The 19,693-nt window shown below is 63.2% G+C and overlaps 4 protein-coding genes across 4 annotated transcripts; 3 read left to right on the top strand and 1 right to left on the bottom strand.

Annotated features, from left to right (window-relative positions):
* Positions 1–1,131: 1,131 nt before the first annotated feature.
* SSNA1 (SS nuclear autoantigen 1) lies at positions 1,132–2,878 on the bottom strand. Its single transcript, XM_074362755.1, has 3 exons — positions 2,719–2,878; positions 2,081–2,280; positions 1,132–1,664 (listed from the first exon to the last, which is right to left on the bottom strand). The coding sequence occupies exons 1-3, from the start codon at positions 2,768–2,770 to the stop codon at positions 1,557–1,559; spliced, it is 360 nt and encodes a 119-aa protein (XP_074218856.1). The 5' UTR covers positions 2,771–2,878; the 3' UTR covers positions 1,132–1,556.
* Positions 2,879–2,903: 25 nt separating this feature from the next.
* On the top strand, positions 2,904–13,827 carry ANAPC2 (anaphase promoting complex subunit 2). Its single transcript, XM_074362741.1, has 13 exons — positions 2,904–3,083; positions 3,336–3,958; positions 5,029–5,161; positions 6,161–6,335; positions 6,666–6,785; positions 7,075–7,192; positions 7,818–7,999; positions 8,307–8,448; positions 8,717–8,792; positions 8,873–9,076; positions 12,887–13,016; positions 13,170–13,405; positions 13,516–13,827. Exons 1-13 carry the CDS (start codon positions 2,961–2,963, stop codon positions 13,726–13,728), a joined length of 2,475 nt encoding a protein of 824 aa, XP_074218842.1. The 5' UTR covers positions 2,904–2,960; the 3' UTR covers positions 13,729–13,827.
* Positions 13,828–15,150: 1,323 nt separating this feature from the next.
* TMEM210 (transmembrane protein 210) lies at positions 15,151–17,871 on the top strand. The gene is made up of 4 exons (XM_074362757.1): positions 15,151–16,194; positions 16,343–16,478; positions 16,707–16,736; positions 16,892–17,871. Exons 1-4 carry the CDS (start codon positions 16,083–16,085, stop codon positions 17,088–17,090), a joined length of 477 nt encoding a protein of 158 aa, XP_074218858.1. The 5' UTR covers positions 15,151–16,082; the 3' UTR covers positions 17,091–17,871.
* Positions 17,872–17,997: 126 nt separating this feature from the next.
* LRRC26 (leucine rich repeat containing 26) lies at positions 17,998–19,323 on the top strand. The gene is made up of 2 exons (XM_074362747.1): positions 17,998–18,798; positions 18,887–19,323. The coding sequence occupies exons 1-2, from the start codon at positions 18,132–18,134 to the stop codon at positions 19,219–19,221; spliced, it is 1,002 nt and encodes a 333-aa protein (XP_074218848.1). The 5' UTR covers positions 17,998–18,131; the 3' UTR covers positions 19,222–19,323.
* The last annotated feature ends 370 nt before the right edge of the window (positions 19,324–19,693 follow it).

The raw sequence follows: 19,693 nt of genomic DNA, 5'->3' as shown, positions 1-19,693 counted from the left end.
CCCGGCAGCTCGCAGCCCCAGTAGTCCAGGCTCTCCCCACCCCCATGGTCCTAGGTGTCCTGCTTCCCTTCCCAGCCACCCGCTTGGCCGGAATAGGGACCTCATTGTGCCTGCCCTGTTCCCTAGAGGTGGAGCTGTGGTTGGGGGTGGAGCAGCTGCTCTCTGGGGCCTGGGACTGCATGTGCAGGGGCCTAGGCTCTAGGTAACAGGGATGGGAGTGCAGGCCAAGAGCCTAGGAGTGGATCGAGAAGGTGGGCGGAGCCTCTGGGATCTCGCCTCCGGGATCAGAAGGTTCCCTTGCCCACAGGAGCCTGTGGGAAGGCTGTGGCAGGCAGACCACTCCCCTGGGGTTGTACTAGCCTGGAAATCTGATGGATTTGGAGAGGTGACAAGACAGAGCTGCCTGCTAGGGACCTGGTGCCTGGCTGGGCTGGCTGCCTCTGGAGACGTTCTCAGCTGCCTGTGCAGAGCCAGGCTGCTTACAATCTGAGCACTGGATACAAGTCTTTTCCTCTTGGAGAGTCAGGCCCATGGGAGATGCCACCTGGCCAGGCTTGGGAGGGAGCGCATTTTCCTGGGAGGGATGGGCCCAGGTTTCTCCAGACCTTCTCAGCCAACACATGCTTCCCAATCCGCCTGGCCCAGCTCCTGCACCTCCCAGACCATGGTGGCAGGAACCCCGTGGGTGCCGACAGGTCAAGACAGATGGACCCAGAAGTGACTCAGGATGGGGGGCTGAGCCCCAGGCTGCCTGGGAGGCAGGCACAACCGGGGAGGCTGCTGTGCTGTCTCGCAGAGTCGAGTCTGGAATCACAGAGCTGGGGAGCAGCCCTTGTTGGAGGACTTGAACCCAGGAAGAGCCTCTCCCTGAGCCAGGCTTCCTGCAGGACACCAGGGCATGGCAGGGAACAGGACCAGTGGCCCTGGCAGGGAAAGATAGTGGGTGATGAAGGTCACAGGAAATGCTTAGGGGCACCCTTAGTTCTGTCCCCAAGGCCAGCAAGGCCAGTCACAGGGAAAGCCACTCCAGGCGCCCCTCTCCCCTCCCAGGAGCTGCACTGTAGCTAGGTAGGGATTCTGGGTCTGGGGGTGTCTGGCACACTCCTGACACAGGCAGCAAGCCAGCACAGGTCTTTACAAACACAACTTTTATTGATAAGTCATATGCCCCGAGGGCAAGCTCTCAGGTGAAGGAGGGCCCCAGCCTGTCCCCCATTGACCTGGGCACTTGCTGGCTGAGGAACAAGATGAGGGACCTCCTATGGTGCTGAGACTAGAAGCAGGTCCTTCCTTGCAGCCCAAGGGAGTGTGGGGGCCTCAGAGAGGCCCTGAGTAGGGCTGACCCAGCACCTGTGTGAGGGCAGGGCCAGGACCCCCACTTGCTGGGCCACACCAAGGGCTTTCTTGCCACCCAGAGCCAGTGGAGGTTGGCAGCTGCCTCCTGCAGCACTGAAGACACTAAAGGAAGGAAACTGCTGCCATGAGGGACCGGGGCTTTGAAAACAGACTTTCTGGGGGCTGACTACAGTGGAGGTGGGCCCTCCATCCGGGGCCCATCAGCTGTCCTTGCCTCCACTGCTCTTCTGCTCTGAAGCTGTGGCCTTGGTCAAGTTTCCTGCTTCCCTCTTCAGGACACTGAGCAGGGTCTGCGAGCTCTCCAGGATCTGAGAACAGAGATGTGAGACAGCTGTCACTGTTCCTCCTGTGGGAAAGCTCTGGAGTCCAGCCCTCATCCTATGCTGTGCCAGGGGACAGCAGGACAGGGGCTGTGGGACAAGGAAGCCTGAAGGGACGGGCGGACAGGGTCTGCAGGGCCCTTTTCCCTTTGAGTCTAGCTCAAAGTCCCTTCCTTACACTTTGGGAAGCCAGGCCCAGGTTGGCTCTGGCTCCTGCTGCCACTCTGTTGCTCAGTGTCTGGTAGAAGTGATGCAGTAACAAGCATGGTGCAAACAAAAGGACCCGGGCCACACTGACAGCCATGCTATATCTCACTCCACAGTGGGCCTATGGCCTATATGGGGGCGCCCCAGGCCAGAAAGCCTTGAGGGACTCTGCCCAGCAAGCAGGCCCCCAGCCCCACCTTGAGGTAGGCTGCCTCTGTCTCCGCAATAGTCCGATCAAACTCGTTCCGAGAGGCGATCTTGCGAGCCAGGTTCTCGTTGACTCGGGCCAGCTTCTCGGTCAGCTGTCTCACTTCATTCTGCAGCCGCTGCTTCTCATCCTCCTCCTGCTGGATCTGCCGGCACAATTCTTCCCGCTTCTGACACAACTCCTCGATGCCTAAGGTAGGCCGAGAAGGGCACGCGCTGTGGGCCCAGGGCTGGAAGAACACCACCCCTCCCACTCTGGAGCCCACCGCTTTGTGGGGAAGAGGATAGTGGAGGGCCTCAGTGCCAGCTGGGCCACCTTCCGCCCGAGCCAGGCCAGTGTCCTACGTCCCGGGGTCTCGGGGTTAAAGAAGGCACCGCGCGCGGGTGCGGGCCCAGGACACCGTGCGTGCTCACTCTCCAGATACCCAGCACTCGGGGCGGGCCACGCTGTGGCTGTGCGCTGGACAGCGCCAAACGGCGTCCGCGCCGCCCCGACCGGGACACCCACGCACGGACCGTACAACACGCTAGACCGCGCGCTGCGGGCCACCTACTGCTCAGGCCCGCAAGCCGGCGAGCCCCACTTCCTCCCAGTCTTCCCGGTGGGCCCCGCCGCGCGGCTGCTCACACTTGACCAGCTCGTTGTTGTAGTTCTGCAGCGCCGCGCCCTGCTGGGTCATGGTCGCCGCCCGGGATCCCGTTCCCTCCAACCGCCGCTACCGCATCGCTTCCCGCGCACGCGCACGGGGGTGACCACGGCTGACGTCACCGCCGCGCGCCTCTCGCGTGCGTCATCGCTGCGCGCGCGCGCCCAGGCCTGCGTCATCACCGCGCGCCACGCCGGGCGGCTCTGGGAACTGGTGGGTGCAGATGGCGGCGGCGGTGGAGGAAGCGTCTGCTGAGGCGCACGACGACCCCGGGCCCGCACAGGAACTGCTGGTGGCCTGGAATACCGTGAGCACCGGGCTGGTGCCACCGGCCGCACTGGGACTGGTGAGGCCCGGGAAGAGGGCGGCGGGTTCATACGGCTTCCTCCGTCGTCCGCTTGTCTCGCCTCCTCTCTTTACGGTCCCTCCGTGTTCGACAGCCCTTCCCTAGCGTCGGCCCTGCATCCGTGCGAGCAAGGGCAGCGGGGTTTCCGCAGCCTCCCCTTCGCTCCATCTCTTCCTCGCCTCTCCCCACCTATCACCGCCCTCTCCACCTCTGCGCTGTATTCCCTTCTCCCCACAGTTTTCTGTACTCCAGGAATCCTCCCGGACCAGCGGCGCGGTCCCTCCAAAGGAGGAGGAGCTCCGGGCGGCGGTGGAGGTTCTCCGAGGCCACGGCCTGCACTCGGTCCTGGAGGAGTGGTTCGTAGAGGTGCTGCAGAATGACCTGCAGGCCAACATCTCCGTAGAGTTTTGGAATGCCATCTGCCAGCGCGAGAACTGTGCAGATGAGCCCCAGTGCCTTCTGCTGCTCCTTGATGCTTTCGGTCTGCTGGAGAGCCGCCTGGATCCCTACCTGCGGAGTCTAGAGCTCCTGGAGAAATGGACTCGCTTGGGCTTGCTAATGGGCACCGGCGCTCAGGGGCTTCGGGAAAAGGTCCACACCACGTTGCGGGGCGTCTTGTTTTTTTCCACCCCCAGAACTTTTCAGGAGATGATCCAGCGTCTTTATGGGCGCTTCTTGAGAGTTTATATGCAGAGTAAGAGAAAAGGGGAAGGAGGTACAGATCCAGAACTGGAGGGAGAACTGGACAGCAGGTATGCCCGCCGCCGGTACTACCGCCTTCTGCAGAGCCCCCTGTGTGCAGGCTGTGGCAGTGACAAACAGCAGTGCTGGTGCCGCCAGGCGCTGGAGCAGTTCCACCAGCTCAGCCAGATCCTGTGAGTACTCACACCTGCGTGGCCAGGCCCCTGTTCCTCCTGACTCCTCCTTGCTCTTCTGGGTCCAGCTGGCCTCTGTGGAGAGCTGGTGAGACAGGTGGCAGAGCTGGGAGTCTCTGCTACTTGTCGTGATAGCCAGGAACATGACAAAGGGAGAGTCCTCAGCATCCATGTGCTGTGAGTTTGTACCTTTTGTCCTGAACACAGGTGTGTTTCTGTCTGTTACACTAGCTCAGAGTTTCATATTTTGCTGAAACTTAGATTTAAGGGCTTCAGATTTAGATGACGTGATTCCAAATTTCTTGGGTCTTGTAGAATTCTGCTGTGCTTTTTGTAGTTTTTTGGTGGAGAAATGATATTTACTCTATTCTGTAATTGTAAAAAGGGGCTTGCTATTTCTTTTGTCTACAGCAAGTCAGAAGTTAGACCAACATGTTAGATGAACAGGTTGCCCTTCTGACCTTTTGAGGAGGAAAGGATTTTGTTGTTAGAGTCGGGTCCTGTTGTGTGGTCCCTCTGCTGCCTGACCACGTGTGATGGTCTTGTCCCATTGAGTGAAGTGGCAGCAGCGCAGCTGCTAGTCTTCCGGCTGGCCGCAGGGTGTGGCCCTGTTGCTGGCTGGGGCCGGGGAGTCCCTGAGGGCTTTTGCTGGGTGTCTTCCAGGTGACAGTTACACGGAAACGTTCTTTGTTTTCTCATGAGTCTGCAATTACTGGCCGTGGTCTGCACTGAAAAGCACAAACAGCTGCATCTCTGCATGTGTGGCCAGAGTAGTAACTCACTTAGCTGCTGTTTTAGGAGTGTTTCTGGGAGTGTTCCTGCAGCTTTGGTTCTTGTAGCTAGATATGCTGGTCCCGTGGGGAAGGCCAGTGCCCCAGCGTGGGCATGGGGGCCAGCTGGGGAGGGCAGGTGGCCCCTTGCCAGCCCTCTGTCCTCCCAGGAGCTTTTCCTTGGAGCTCTTGGTGCAGCTGTGTCCCTGCCAGGAGGGCCGTGGGGAGATATGTGCTGAGGGTGGCGGTGGGTGCCTGTTGGTGTGCTCTGTGTGCTCCATGGGCAGGGCTCTCCTCTAGACACAGGCTCAGTCTGCTGGAGCGGGTCAGTGCCGAGGCCGTGACCACCACCCTGCACCAGGTGACCCGGGAGAGGATGGAGGACCGCTGCCGGGGCGAGTATGAGCGCTCCTTCCTGCGTGAGTTCCATAAGGTGAGGACGCCTTTCAGGCCCTGTCCCTTATGGACTGGAGAATAGGTTTCTGGCAAAACGGACATCCTGGCTGTAGAAGCTGCCAGGGCATGGAGACCTGGGTGAATCAGGACCTCGCTGGTGGGTGAAGCTGGCCCTCGCTGGTGGGTGAAGCCATCTGTCTTGGTGCTAGGTGCAGGCTGGTCATTCTGGGCCCACCCTGGTGACAGCAAGGAAGAGCCCATGGTGTGCTTAGTGAGGTCCGTGCGGGATCACATGGCTGGAAGCAGTGTCACAGCCTGGGGTGTCCTGGGGGGGCCTCAGGGTGTCCACGCTGTTGGGGTGTAGTCTGAGGCTCAGCTCTGGGCTCCACAGAAGCTGGGCCCAAGCATGGGGGCTGTCAGCCTGCTCCTACCTCCCACCTGTCGTCTTTCACCACTTCCTAGCCCCTGTTTCTTGAGACTGGAGAGAAGCTGCAGTGGTGGGGAGGGGTATGCTATTCAAAGCAGGTGTATCTGTGGCAGTGGTCAGGTGCGAGCCCGGAGGCCCGTGAGGCAGATGTGCTGTCCCCAGGCGGCAGATTGGGCGGCCTTGTCAGCGGCCAGACAGCCTGTGGAGGACGTGCCCTCCCCGGGTCTGTGTGGCAGCGTCTCCTGTAGGCTCATGTGTGCGCGCTCGGAAGCGCCCTCACTGAGGGCTGCGCTGCCTGTGTGTGGAAGGGGTGGCTGTGCGTGTGCCTCCCAGGGTGCGCCTGTGCACTCGGACCTGCTGCCCTACCTCAGAGTCACTGTCACCAGAGATGAGCGTGGGCCCTGGGTGTGTGGAAAGGGCCTGGGTGTGCGTTGATGGAGGCCCTGGGAGGCCCCCTATGAGCCCCTCATCCTGCTGACTTCGGTGTACTCTGGGCCTCCAGAGCAGGTGGCCCTGGGGCCAGCCAGCAGGGTGGGTAGCTGCGTGGCTTTTCCGAGCCCCTGTTCTGGGCTCAGCCCCCAAATCCCCACACTTGTGCTCTCCTGACAGTGGATTGAGAGGGTGGTCGGCTGGCTGGGCAAGGTGTTCCTGCAGGATGGCCCCAGCAGGCCCACGTCCCCAGAGGCTGGCAACACACTGCGCCGGTGGCGCTGCCACGTGCAGAGGTTCTTCTACCGCATCTATGCTGGCCTGCGCATCGAGGAGCTCTTCAGCATCATCCGAGGTGGGCGAGCCTGCCGGGGAGCCGCCTCCCCGAGCCTCTGCCCGTCAGCTCTCGGGGAGTCGGGGCGGGTGCACCTGGGACGTGGTGTCTCCCGTCCTGGCTCTGGGCTGGCCCTTGGGAGTTGCTGTCTGCCTGCCCTACAGGGCAGTCATGGTCAAGTGTGTGCGCACGGAAAGGTGCGAGAGCCACACGAGGCCTGCAGCAGGCGCCTCTCCCTGGGGTCAGGTGGGGGCGTGGCTGCTCACCCCCCAGCCCATCTGAGTGTCTTCTCACGTGCACAGCGGCTGTGTGCCCTGTGTGCACGTGCCAGGACCCGCCCTCTTCCTTCAGACTTCCCAGATTCGCGGCCAGCTGTCGAAGACCTCAAGTACTGCCTGGAGCGGACCGACCAGAGGCAGCAGCTGCTCGTGTCCCTCAAAGCTGCCCTGGAGACACGGCTCCTTCACCCAGGTACCTTTTAGCCTCAGGGTCCAGATCCAGGAGCCCTAGGGTCCAGCCTCCCAGCCTTGGGGCCTGTGGAGGGAATAGGTTAAGAAGCAGTTTGTGCAGTCTATAGGGAGCAAGGGCAGTGCCCGATCCCTTCAGGACAGACCCCACTCAGCGCAGGGAGAAAGTGCACGTGAGCGGGTGGGAGGTGAAGAGTGGCAGCTGGCCTCCTGAGGGGTGAGGTCACAGTGGCGGCTTGCCAGTCACCTGACCAGCGTGGCTGCCTCCTGTCCCTGTGCCCTCCCGGCCATAGGAGTGAACACGTGTGACATCATCACCCTCTACATCTCAGCTATCAAGGCGCTGCGCGTGCTGGACCCCTCCATGGTCGTCCTGGAGGTGGCCTGTGAGCCCATACGCCGCTACCTGAGGTGAGTGCTGGGCTGGCTCCCGGGAGCTGCTCAGACTCGGGAGCACTGGGCTCCCAGCTCCACTCAGCCGAGCTGCCCGCATTGGTGGTGGAGCCAGACGCGGCCCAGGGGCACCAGGGCTGCTCCATCTCCCGGGCCAGGGCTCCTCCCTTTTGCCAGTGCCGGCTCCTGTGCCCGTAACCCAGGGTCCCCATGCACACCCCCACCTCTCTCTGCCTGGTGCTGCCCCCATGGGGCCAGGGCTGACACGGAGGAGTGGACCTTTGTGCCTGGCCCTCCCTACCACAGGGAGCAGAAACCCTTAGGCTCTCTGTTGGAGAACGTGTTTGAGTGGGTGCCGTGTCTCAGCCACCCAGAGACCCCAGGGTGGGCAGTAGAGGCTCAGGACCTGGGCTGGGTAACATCTGGAGCTGCCCTGACTCACACCTACTGCCTCTTGGTCACAAATGAGTCTGTCTGATCATCTCAGCTCCTGCCCTCAGAAAATGGTGGCTCTTTGACTTTGAAGGTCATGGGAAAGTCTACTGGGCTTGCTGTTAGCATGTGGCTGACCGGAGCTGGCTGCATGGGTCAGGTGGGGTCGTGTGGTCAGGTGGGACAGGCAGTGAGGAGTCACACTTGGCAGGACACGGGAGGACACGGTGCGGCAGATTGTGGCGGGGCTGACTGGGGACTCGGATGGGACCGGGGACTTGGCTGTTGAGCTGTCCAAGACAGACCCGGCCAGCCTGGAGACCGGCCAGGACAGTGAGGATGACTCTGGCGAGCCAGAGGACTGGGTCCCTGACCCTGTGGACGCAGATCCAGGTCAGTGCCTGCCAGCCCTGCTGCGCTCTGGACTGTTGGGGGTTGTCTCCAGCTTGTTGCTGCATGTGCTGTGGTGGTGGACTGTGTCCCCATCCAGACCTGTAGGAGGGCACCCTGCCTGCCCCACCCGCCTCTGCTGTTTTCGTGGGGTTGGGGGAGGAGCAGATCTCAGGGCAGCTGGTGCACCCCCCACCCCAACCTGGGATCCAGACCTGGGCCTCATGGGCTCCGCTGGGCGGGCCCTCCCCGGGCACAGATGGCTCTGCCTCTGTCTCTGAGAGGTGCCAGTGGTGCCCATGCTGTGCAGGGAAGTCCAGCTCTAAGCGGCGCTCCTCCGACATCATCAGCCTGCTGGTCAGCATCTACGGCAGCAAGGACCTCTTCATCAACGAGTACCGCTCCCTGCTGGCTGACCGCCTGCTGCACCAGCTCAGCTTCAGCCCTGAGCGGTGAGGCCTGACAGGCCACTCTGGGTCTGGACGAGTTGTGGCCTTCAGTCCCGAGGGTTGCCCTCTGCCACCCCAGTGGTGTGGGTGACGATCTGGGCCTCCTGGGGAGGGAGTGGGCCCAGGAATGTGCAGGCTGGGTCTGGGCGGTGCTCCCTGGCTCTCCTCCTGGCTGAGGGGCATCCCTGCACTGGGGAGGGCAGTGAGGCACTGCTGCAGGTGCAGGTGGGGACGGGGGCATGCCACAGCCCTCAGAGACGCACCCTTCCAGGGAGATCCGCAACGTGGAGCTGCTGAAGCTGCGCTTCGGTGAGGCCCCGATGCACTTCTGCGAGGTCATGCTCAAGGTGGGCTCTTGGGGCTCCTGCCACTGCCCAGTCCCCGCCCCCACCAGCCCAGCCTTCAGGAGGCCTGGTCTCCCCCTCAGGACATGGCGGACTCTCGCCGCATCAATGCCAACATCCGCGAGGAGGACGAGAAGCGGCCTGTGGAGGAGCAACCGCCGTTTGGGGTCTACGCCGTCATCCTGTCCAGTGAGTTCTGGCCGCCATTTAAGGATGAGAAGCTGGAGGTCCCCGAGGACATCAGGGAGGCCCTGGACGTCTACTGCAAGAAATACGAGAAGCTGAAGGTACTGCTGCGCCTCCAGGGGGCCGATGGGGGCCGTGTCCTGACTGGGTGTCCCTCCCCGGTGCAGGCCGCCCCAGTGTCTGCGTCCTGCACTCCACCCACACCCGCCCCTCGCCTCCTGGGAGTGTGTGTGCACATGCGCTTTCTCTCCAAAAGCACTTGGGTGGGCTTGCCCCCTGGGCTGCTTCTTCCACAGTCCACACTCTTGACCTCAGGACCAGGGCCTGGGGTGCTGTGCTCTCCCGATGAAGAGTCAGGGGTGGGGGCCCCTCTGGCATGTGCCCGGGGCATGTCCAGGGCGCGTCCAGGCTGCTCTTGAGGTGTTTGACTTCTGTGCCCATCCCGCCCCTCCCCTGGCTTGTTTCTCTGGAAGCAGCTTTCTGGTCCTGGGGCACTCAAGGACCAGGACTGTGCCATCTGCTGTCAGGGCCCTGGGCCACAAGGCTCTGGTGAGGAGGAGAGAGGGGGCAGTGCCACAGGGTGTGTGGGTGGTCAGGGCCATGGGCTCAGGGTGGTCCATTGGCTGAGTTTATCGCTTGTCCCTCCGGCGGGGCTGAACCCAGCAGTCCCGGGGCAGGGGGTCCAGGCAAGAGGTGTGGGCGGATGGAGCCTGGCATGGGCAGGGGTCAGTGGCACAGAGGACCTTTCCTTCCAGGTGATGCTTCGGTGGAGGCGTGTTGGGAGAGAGAAGGGAGTTAGGACGCCTGTCTTAGGTTTCTGGGGACAGGTGGAAAAGCAGGTTCTGGGGCATTTAGTCTGAGGAGTGGGGTGTAGGGCCCAAGAGGCCACAGGCCTGAGGGGATGCAAGGCACCCGAGCAGAGAACGGAGCCACAGGTATGCAGGATGCATATCTTGAGCCCTGGGGGGACCTGGGACACCCCTGGAGGTGAGGAGCCAGAAACTGAGGCTCAGGGAGCCCTCGGGATGGAGCCCCAGGAAGGCAGCAGGTGGGGGCTAGGCCAGGCCTGGCTGCAGGAGGGGTGACAGCTTCTGGAGGTTTGCTGTGAGGTGGCCCTGGGTCTAGATGCAGCTGCTATGAAGGCCGAGGAACCTAGCATCTGAGGGTGGAGGGCTGAGCACAGGACGGCCAGTCCCTCGAGCGGCCTTACTTCCAGTGACAGATGAGGGCGGGGGGCCCCGGGGTGGGGAGGCTGGGCAGTGGCAGCACCGCAGGAGCCGGCCTGCAGCCTCTGAGAGTCTGGTGGCTCCCAGCCACCCCCTGCTTCCTGCCCCCGCTCCCGCCCCCGGAGCAGCGCCTCTGTGGGGCCTCAGCACTGCTCCCCACCTCTTCCTGGTTGAGAATAGGTACACGGCTGGCCCCACCCATGCTCGGTGCCCTCCCCCAGCCCTCTGGCTGCCCTGTTGGCACGCAGCTTCCCTCTGCTCTCCAGCACCCCTGCTGGGAGCGGCCCTGCTGGCTTCCACCTGAGTGTGACCCTGGTTCTGGCAGTATCTCAGACACGGCATGCTTCCCAGCCTGATGGACCCGACATGCCGGCCACTCCAGCACACCTCATCTCAACGCCAGCCGGACGCTGGAGTGGCCAGGGCAGGCCCCAGGGAGGCCCCAAGAGGTCGGGCCTGTGGCCAGGGTGCCTCTGCCTCCCACCGACTGGGCTCCTGGCCTGAGGACTGTGCCAAATGCGTGTGGGGGACCGTGTCGTCCGCCGCTGGGCCTTGCACCTGCCCTGCTGCAGCCTGGAGAGGCGGTTGTGGAGGGCACGGCCTTGGAGCTCGAGTGCCTGGTTATGGCCCAGGCAGGCTCCCAGCCTGGCCTCCCTTCCCTTTCTGCAAAGCGGGGTCAGTTGTTGCTTTCCCCTACAGGTTAGGGTTAGGGTTAGTGGAGGGACTCAGTGGCGCTCGGCCCAGTGGCTTTATCTGTGTCCTGGGGATGGCCACAGCTAAGTACCATGCCGGTAGGCCTTCAGAACACAGAAATTTATTGTCTCGGTGTTGGCAGCCAGAAGGCCAGGATCAAAGTGCTGGCAGGACCATGCTCCTCCTTCAGCTGCTGGGGGTGGGGGGGCGCCAGTGTTCTTGGCTTGTAGGCGCATCCCTGCAGCCCCGGCCTCTTGTCACATGGTCTCTCCCAGCATCTTTGTGTCCAGGTTTCCCTCTTCTACCAACAGACCAGTAGTAACTTGAAGAGGGGCCCACTCTACTCGCGTATGACTTCGTCTTAACTAACTACATCTGTACTGACCCGATTTCCAAATACAGTCACTGACGTTCTGAGGCCTGGGGACTAGGACTTTACTTCTTTAGAGGTCACAGTTCAACCCATAAGAGTCCACCCTCTGGCCTCCAAAATTCATGTCCTTCTCACATGCAAAGTACACTTAGCCAAGTTCAGCATCCCCAAAAGTCAGCTGTTGCAGCCCCAGTGCAGAGCCCCACAGCTCAGCGTCTAAGTAGCGTCCAGGTTGGGGCAGTGTGAGCACTGGCGTGCAGTTCTTCAGCTATGAAGCCAGGTAAGTATCTCTCTGCTTCCAGAGTCCAGTGGAGGGACAGGCACTCCCGTGGAGAATCCGGAAGGGAACAAAGGGCCCCAGGCCTAAGCAAGCCTGAAACCTAGTGGAGGAACTTCCACTCAGCTTTGTGGCCCAGCTTTGCCCTTTGAGCCACACCACCCCTCCCTTTCTGTCCAGGGCGGCATGAAATCCTCAGAAACCTCGTTGGCCTCTGTATGGCTCACGGTGCCCAGTCTGCTAGACTGGGGCTCTCACACCATTCATGGACCCTCTCTGTCCCAGCTTCCCGCACACTGCTGGTTGGCGTCACCTTGACACAGCTCCCCACTGGGACCACGCTCTTGGCTCTGTCCATGGAGTGTGTGGGCAAAGGTCCACATCACCAGGTGCTGGTTCCTTCTTGCTCACCGGCTCCTTCGGTTTCCCTCTCAGTTACTGCAGGCAGTGGGGAGAAACCAGGTTGCACCTTCCACTTTTTACTTGGAAATCTCAGCCAAATATCCAAGTCCATCCCTCAAAAGTTCTGCTTTCCACCCAACAGAACAGGTCTCTTCCACCTCTTAGTAAGGGCCACCTTTACTCCAGTTTCCAGTGATACGTTTCTTGTTTAAACAGACCTCAGGAGAATGACATTTATTGTGTTTCTACCAATAAGAGGGCATCCCAGGCTTGAGACACGTGGCCCAAAACTTTCCCGGCCTCTTCCAATCCTCCAGCACCACAGCCCTTTCCAGGTTTTTAAAAAAGGATTATTTGTACAGCAGCACCCCCTCCCAGGGCTGAGTTCTGTGCCACTTCCCTGCAGCTACTGTAGCAAAGTGCCACTAACCAGGCGGCTGAGACGGCGCTTAGCTCTGGAGGCTGGAGTCGGCTGTCAGGGTGTCAGGGCTCTGCTCCTGGAGGCTGTGGGCGAGTCCTTCCCACCTCTTCCAGCTTCTGGTGGTGCCTGCGTCCCTCCAGTCCCTGCTGCTGTCTCCCTGTGTCTGCCTGCACACCGTCTACCCTCTTACAAGGGCACCGATTGGATTAGATTAGGGCCCGTGTGACTCCAGGGTGACCTCATCTTTATGACCTCTGCAAAGACCCAGTTTCCAAGTCAGGTTCCATTCTGAGGCTCCGGGGATTAAGACGTGGACATCTCTTTCGGAGATACAGTGGCTCTCAGTAAATTGTGCTGGTTGAGGATGTGGGAACTGGAGCCCCGCCACGTGCCTGTCCACCTGCCTGCTCAGGGATGGGGAAGCAGGTCAGGGAGCCCCTTGCTCACCCGGTGCTGCATAGCCAAGCCTAGTTCAGCCAGCCCAGCTTGGCTGCCTGTGCTAACCCCAGCGCTCCACAGGCCATGCGGACGCTCAGCTGGAAGCACACCCTGGGCCTGGTGACCATGGATGTGGAGCTGGCCGACCGCACCCTGTCTGTGGCTGTCACTCCTGTGCAGGCGGTGGTCTTGCTGTACTTCCAGGACCAAGGTGAGCCCACCAGGGCACTGCTCAGTGTCTGGCAGAGGGTGGATGGCCTGGGGCCACCCCTCCCAGGCCCCTTTCTGGGCGGGTCCTGCTGAGCGGAGCTGGCGAGGCCGAGGGAGGCCCAGCCCCGCCCAGCGTGCCCACCCCTACCCGCAGCCAGCTGGACCCTGGAGGAGCTGAGCAAGGCGGTGAAGATGCCCGTGGCGCTGCTGCGGCGGCGCATGTCGGTGTGGCTGCAGCAGGGCGTGCTGCGCGAGGAGCCGGCCGGCACCTTCTCGGTGGTGGAGGAGGAGCGGCCTCAGGACCGGGACAACATGGTGCTCATCGACAGTGACGACGAGAGCGACTCGGGCATGGCTTCCCAAGCCGACCAGAAGGAGGAGGAGCTGCTGGTGCGGGGGCGGGGCTGGGGGCGGAGCGCTGGGTGGGGCGTGGGGGTGGGGCGTCAGGGGCGGTGCCAGGGCGTTGAGGCGGCAGCCAACCTGGCCGCTGTACCCCACAGCTCTTCTGGACGTACATCCAGGCCATGCTGACCAACCTGGAGAGCCTGTCGCTGGAGCGCATGTACAGCATGCTGCGCATGTTCGTGGTGACCGGCCCCGCGCTGGCCGAGATCGACCTGCCCGAGCTCCAGGCCTTCCTGCAGAAGAAGGTGCGGGACCAGCAGCTTGTCTACTCCGCCGGCGTCTACCGCCTGCCCAAGAACTGCAGCTGACCGTCCCCGCCGGGCCTACCCTGCCCGGTCCCGCTGGCGGGGGCATCCCTACATCCCGCGCAGCCCCGAGTGCCGAGTAAAGCAGGTGGTTCTTCATCCTTTCACTGTCCTGGTGGCTTTGTGGGCCCCTCGTGGGCACGTGACCGAGGTTCTCCCACCAGACCGGCCTCTCCACGTCAAGCTGGCAGAGCCTGCCCCCTCCTCCCAGGGGCAGATGAGGGGAGCCGCACACTTGTGTTGGACCTCCCACCAGGAGTCATGGCACGTGGCTTTCCCAGGCCACTCCAGCCAGCCAAGGCGCATGCCGGGCTGGTGGCTCAGGCGGGAGCTTGCTGTGGGTTGGCTGCCTGGGAGACCTTCCTGAGCTGCCCTCCAGAGGGGCCTCCTGCTCCAGCCTCACCCTTCTGACCTTTGAAGGGAGATCTATGCCTGGCCTAAGGGTCTGGTGGCCACCTGCTGGGCTGAGAGCCCCAAGGCTGCTGCTGGGACTCAGCTCCATCACCACGTATGAGGCAGCCCCTGGTGAGAATTTCTCAGTTCCAGCACCAGGGGCTGCCTGGGACACGCCTTGTGGTGAGAGGGACCAGGCATTTGCCCACCTGTCCCACACTAGTGTCAGGCAGCGGCGGTGCTCAGGGCTTAAAATGAAGTGAGCTTTCAGAAAGGCCAGTTCCTTCCACAGCCCTAGATGTGGGGCCAGGAAGCACGCCTGGGGCCTCAGTGTTCCCAGCACAAGGTGTCCTGCTGCACAGGCCTGTTGTGTCCAGGGTGCAGGGTCCTGCCAGGCCGGCACTGGGGGCCTGGCACGGCCCTCGCCCTGAGGTCCCAAGAGGTGGGGAAGGTGTTGGCTCTGCGAGGCCTGAGGCCTTCAGAGCTGTGCTGGGTGCCACAGCCTCCGTGGCCAAGACCTTTGCTTGTCTGGCGGGAACTGCTCTGTCCTGGTGGTGCTGTCCCTGCAGGTGACAAAAACTCTTTGGAACGAGTGTCTCCACTGTCCTGCTCCTGCCCTCGGTGCACTGCCAGGCCTGAGCCACGCCCGCTGCCCCCACCCTCCCTCTGGCTCCAGCCAGTCCTCTCCTCAGTGCTCACCCACACCTCTCCACTTTGGCCTGCTCTGCACAGGGGCCCTTAGTGTCGGTCTGGCTTCTAGGCCTTTCCTTCTTACTCCAGAGGATTCTGCCTGGGGGTGGGGTTGAAGGAGGAAGTGGCAGGGGTTAGGCACGTAGCCTTAGTGATCTGAGGGCAGGCTGATGGCTCTCTCCCTTGGGGTCCACCTGTCCATCTCCTCTGAGGCAGGCTGTGCCCTGGTTACAAGAAGCGGGGCTTCCTGCCTGTACCGGGCTGAGTGTACCTTTGTCACCCTAAGCAGGTTGCAGACCTGCTGGACTGGCCTAGCAGGGTGGCAGTGCCAGCCCCCGGGCTCCTGGGCCTTTGGACTCAGCTTGCGAGCGAGTGTGGTAAAACCCAGCGTCTCAGGTCACAGCATCACTCAACAGTTGCAGAGGTGTGCCAGGCACTGCCACCAGAAGAGGACACTTGTGTGAAAGTCAGGGAGGTCCCCAGTGGTGAGGACTGGCTGCGGCCCAGCTGTGCCCTCCCCCAACCCCATCCCCTGCGAGGACAAGGCGGGTATTTCCTCCTGCTGCCTAGGCGGTTTGATTGGCATGTCCTTAGGGACAAGGGAGGAGGCCTCAAAGGGGAGGAGGCAGGGAGGAGCTAGGTTAACCCCAACCATGCCAGCCTGTGACAACTCTGGGCACCACTTACCTGGTCAGGGGAAGTGGCACAAGAAACAGACCTCCGAGGGGCAGTGGGCTCTCCCCGTGAAGACACACTCGAGCCAGAGCCTCAGTTGCTGGCTGCAATCATTTCTGAGCCACCTGCTCCTACAGGGTGTTCTGGGAACATCACTGGGACCAGCATGGGGGCAGCGGGTGCAGGCCCGCCCCGGGCCCCTCAGCCCCTGCTTGTCCCAGCCTTTGGGGATGGGTGGTGACAACAGGTAGCAGGACCCCAGGCCCTGCCTCAGCTGCTGCAGCCCTTATTCTGACAGGGAAACTAAGGCCTGGGGTTGCCCACTGTGGACCTCTCTGGGTTTCCAGGCCACTTCCTCCATGAGCCTAGGGGCCTAAGTGCAGGCCCTGCCCCTTCACCACAAAGCGCCTTCCCCTGGAGGCCAGGGCAGCCCTCCAGAGTGACGCCCCATCCACCCTACCTGCCCTACCCCGGGGCTGCCTGCCCAGGGCTCTTAGGCCTAAGGGCATTGAGGCACCAGATGAGGCCCTGCCCCCACCCACCCTGCCTCACAGCTCCACTGTGAGGTCAGCGCCTTCCGACAAGTTCCGTCCAGAGGTATGGCGTGGGGCCGGGGGCTGGACATGGCCCCCTGTCCCCAGCCTGACTCCTGCCTGGTCGGCAACCCCCTCGGCCTGATATGTTTGTCCCTTTTGCTCATCCCTGCTGCAGGTGCCTCCTCATGTCCCCAAGCTCTGCCCCCCCCAGCCACGGCCTCTCCTATGTCCTTCTGGTGGCCGCCAGGGTGGGGGGTGGCCTCAGGAGTCAGCCACTGGCAGGTGACTACGGCCCCTTGGCCATGTGGACCCTGTCTCTGCAGCTGGAACCTACTGTGAGTGCAGCCTTGGCCTCAGCCGAGAGGCGCTCATTGCCCTGCTGGTGGTGCTGGCAGGTGTCAGTGCCAGCTGCTTCTGCGCCCTGGTCATCGTGGCAGTTGGCGTCATTCGAGCCAAGGGGTGCGTGACCCCCAGGGCCAGGGCGGGTGGGTGAGGGCCGCAGGGCCATGCTGTCCACGCTAGGCCCTTGGTCTGGCCACGAGAGGGCCCTCCCCTGGGTTGGGTCACCAGGGGCTTGGGAACGGCGTTTCCCAGACTGTGGGTTGGGGAGAGGGGTGGGGTGCGCTGTTGGGCTCCGGGGGACCAACTCCACTGTTCTGGGATTCACACCTTACCTTTTTCCCCCAGTGAAACATGCCCCGGACACGTGGACAGCAGGTGAGTGACCCTAGGGGAGGATCCAAGGGCGAGTTGTACCCCTGCCCTGAGGCGGTGTGGTTCACAGAAGTGTCAGGTGCCCTGGGTGGTCGAGGCCTCATGAGCCCACACTGATGGCTACTAGCAGCTGGCCTAACCTGGACCATGTTGTGCAGGTTGGTGGGGCACTTTGGGGTCCAGGAAGATCACATGGACCTGCACACGGTGCACGTGGAGTCCCACCTCATGGACCCTGAACTTGGGGTCCCCATGATGCCACCCCTGGAAGATCAAGGCCTCATGACCATCGCCGTAGACTCAATGGCCCCCTCCATGACCCTAGAGGATTCACCCCCTACAACCCCTGCCACCTGAGTAGGGCTTCAGGCAGCTGGGGGATGGGAAATTAAATGATATTTAATGATTCTGTGCTGTCCTCCCTGCGCCTGTGCAGATGCATCCTGTGGTGGGGGAGGGGGCTGCGCACCCCTGGGTCATCTCCTGGGTCTTCAGTGGGGGTGCCCAGTGCTTATGCTGGGCCCCTGCTGTCCACCCTCCAGGGCCGGGAGTCGCACCCTGTGTTTCCATTTACTCCTGTCCTGTTGCGCCAAGCTCCTCCCTGCATCTTCCTGCTGCTTTGTCCCATGAAGTTGGCAGGCCCCCTGGGTCCCTGTCCACCTCACCCCCACTCTCACCCCAGCAAAGTGCCACGACAGTACCTGCAGCTCTGCTGACTCCAGAGGGAGAAGCATCTGACAGAAGGACTTGGAAGCTGGTGCCCCATCCCACCTGTGCCATCTCCTTGAAGTTCTGGGAGAGCCCTTGGAGGGCGGAGTGGGGCCAATGTGACTCTACCTCCCCTTTCTCAGGTGTGCAGCCCCCCTCCACCCACAGCCTATCCCCTGGGCTCAGGCCCCTATCCTGTGCTAGTGCCTGAACAATCGCCACCACGGGCACCGGACCACCCCTAGGCGGGGGCTACTTGGTGGGAGCTACTGGCTAGAATCACTTTGCTAAGCTGGAGACAGGCAGAGTTGCGGTGAGGAGCAGGCTGCACTGTGTTCCATTCTGCAGTCGCATCCATGAGTTCGTTGGGAGGTGAGGGGCAGGGGCTGGTGTGGTCCAGTTGCTCAGGCCTCACCTGGGCACTGGGTGGTGGACCAAGCAGGTGAGGAGGGGTGTGGAGGCTAGTCATGCTGCTGCTGGCACGGAGCCAAGAGGAGCCTGGCGCTTTGGGACAGGTGGCTGGCAGTGCCGGGTGCTGGCTAGGTGCCCAGCCTCCGCCCTAGGCGCGAGACCAGTCGTGGGACAGGAACTGAGGGTTCTCCGGTTGGAGAGTTAACATTTGTGCGGACGCTGCCGGGACGAACGGTCTCTGGGGACACGCAGGCAACTGGCCTCCCAACTGTTGCCCCCATGCGGAGACCCTCCTTTCTCTCGCAGCGGCCGCTATTGCTGCTGCTGCTGTCGCCGTGGCCAGTCTGGACCCAGACGCCTGCGGCGGCCTCCCGCTGGGGAACTCAGGGCGCCCCCCACTGCCCCGAGGCGTGCGCGTGCGCGCCAGGCGGCCAGGCCAACTGTTCGGGGCGAGCGCTGCTCGCCGTGCCAGCGGGCCTGAGCCGGCCGGTGCGCGCGCTGCTGCTGGACCACAACCGCGTGCGCGCGCTGCCGCCTGGCGCCTTCGTGGGCGCTGGCGCGCTGCTACGCCTGGACCTGCGAGAGAACGGACTGCGCTGGGTGCACGCGCGGGCTTTCTGGGGCCTGGGCGCGCTTCAGGAGCTCGACCTCGGCGCCAATCAGCTGGAGGCGCTGGTGCCCGGCACCTTCGCGCCACTGCGCGCGCTGCGCGTCCTCTCGCTGGCGGACAACCAGCTGGCGCGCCTGGAGCCCGCGGCTCTAGGCGCGCTCCCGCTGCTGGGCGCGCTCAGCCTGCAGGATAACGATCTGTCTGCGCTCGCGCCCGGCCTGCTGGCCGGCCTGCCCGCTCTCAACACGCTGGGCCTGCGCGGCAACCCCTGGGCCTGCGGCTGCGCGCTGCGCCCGCTCTGCGCCTGGCTGCGCAGGCACCCGCGGCCCGCGCCAGGTGAGCCTTTGGGGGCGAGCGCGGGCCGGCGCGGGCCGGGGCGGGCCACTGCGCGGCTGCCGCCTGACTCCGTGCCTGTGTCCCGCAGAGGCCGAGACGCTGCTCTGCGTGTCGCCCGGGCGGCTGACGCTCAGCCCCTTGACCGCCTTCTCCGAAGCCGCCTTCAGCCACTGCGGGCAGCCCCTTGCCCCGCGGGACCTGGCCGTGGTCTACGCGCTCGGGCCCCTCTCCTTCCTCGCCAGCCTGGCTGCCTGCATGGCTCTGGGCTCCGTGTTCACCGCCTGCCGCGCGCGCCGCCGCCGCCGCCGCCGCCGCCGCGCCGCCGCCGCCCGCTGCCCGCCGAGGAGACTGCCGGATCCCAGTCGCGGCCCGGCCTCGCCTGCGGACCCGGGGAGCACAGAGAACGCCGCTGCCCAAGCCTGAGAAGGCCGCGGCTGCCCTCGAATCTTTCCCTACCCCGTGCCCTCCTCCACACTCCCTGCAGGCATCAACAAGCGACACAGATCGAAATTTTCGTGACATTCCTTTAGGCATCACCACTGCACACACCGGATCGGGGCGGGGGTGGGCGGTGCGCGCCCGGCCCCTGGGGCAGAGGGGTGGCCCGCGGCTGCACACAGGCTGCTGGGGGAAGGCACGCGCCGGGACACGGGAGGGGCTGGGCCTGTACAAGGTGGGGCGCAGGGCTGAGGACAGTCCTGAGCCAGCGTCTGGGGAAGCCCATCCTGGGCTGCAGGCCAGAGTAGGCAAAGAGAAGGCTCAGCCCTTGCAGAGTCCAGAGAAGGTGGGAGGCAATGGGGAGCCGGAGCACCCCCTGGGAGGCGGCTGCCAGCTGTGGGGGAGGGTCAGGGTCTGCAGAAGGGAAAAGGCAGGGCAAGCTCGGAGGATGGGGTCA

The sequence above is a fragment of the Camelus bactrianus genome, chromosome 4 (genome assembly GCF_048773025.1).
Source record: "Camelus bactrianus isolate YW-2024 breed Bactrian camel chromosome 4, ASM4877302v1, whole genome shotgun sequence".
Classification (NCBI taxonomy): domain Eukaryota; kingdom Metazoa; phylum Chordata; class Mammalia; order Artiodactyla; family Camelidae; genus Camelus; species Camelus bactrianus.
The sequence above is the reverse complement of the archived record's forward strand: the minus strand, read 5'-3'. Positions and strand labels throughout refer to the sequence as shown.

Excerpts from the sequence above, each read along its gene's own strand:
- SSNA1 (XM_074362755.1), bottom strand. The coding sequence starts at position 2,770 with ATGACCCAGCAGGGCGCGGCGCTGCAGAACTACAACAACGAGCTGGTC. Across the intron at positions 2,281-2,718 it reads CAACAACGAGCTGGTCAAGT|GCATCGAGGAGTTGTGTCAG; the intron begins GTGAGCAGCCGC and ends GGCCTACCTTAG. Across the intron at positions 1,665-2,080 it reads CAGAGGCAGCCTACCTCAAG|ATCCTGGAGAGCTCGCAGAC; the intron begins GTGGGGCTGGGG and ends CTCTGTTCTCAG.
- ANAPC2 (XM_074362741.1), top strand. The coding sequence starts at position 2,961 with ATGGCGGCGGCGGTGGAGGAAGCGTCTGCTGAGGCGCACGACGACCCC. Across the intron at positions 8,449-8,716 it reads CTCAGCTTCAGCCCTGAGCG|GGAGATCCGCAACGTGGAGC; the intron begins GTGAGGCCTGAC and ends GCACCCTTCCAG. Across the intron at positions 8,793-8,872 it reads TCTGCGAGGTCATGCTCAAG|GACATGGCGGACTCTCGCCG; the intron begins GTGGGCTCTTGG and ends TCTCCCCCTCAG.
- TMEM210 (XM_074362757.1), top strand. The coding sequence starts at position 16,083 with ATGGCGTGGGGCCGGGGGCTGGACATGGCCCCCTGTCCCCAGCCTGAC. Across the intron at positions 16,479-16,706 it reads GGCGTCATTCGAGCCAAGGG|TGAAACATGCCCCGGACACG; the intron begins GTGCGTGACCCC and ends TTTTTCCCCCAG. Across the intron at positions 16,737-16,891 it reads CCCGGACACGTGGACAGCAG|GTTGGTGGGGCACTTTGGGG; the intron begins GTGAGTGACCCT and ends CATGTTGTGCAG.
- LRRC26 (XM_074362747.1), top strand. The coding sequence starts at position 18,132 with ATGCGGAGACCCTCCTTTCTCTCGCAGCGGCCGCTATTGCTGCTGCTG. Across the intron at positions 18,799-18,886 it reads GCACCCGCGGCCCGCGCCAG|AGGCCGAGACGCTGCTCTGC; the intron begins GTGAGCCTTTGG and ends TGTGTCCCGCAG.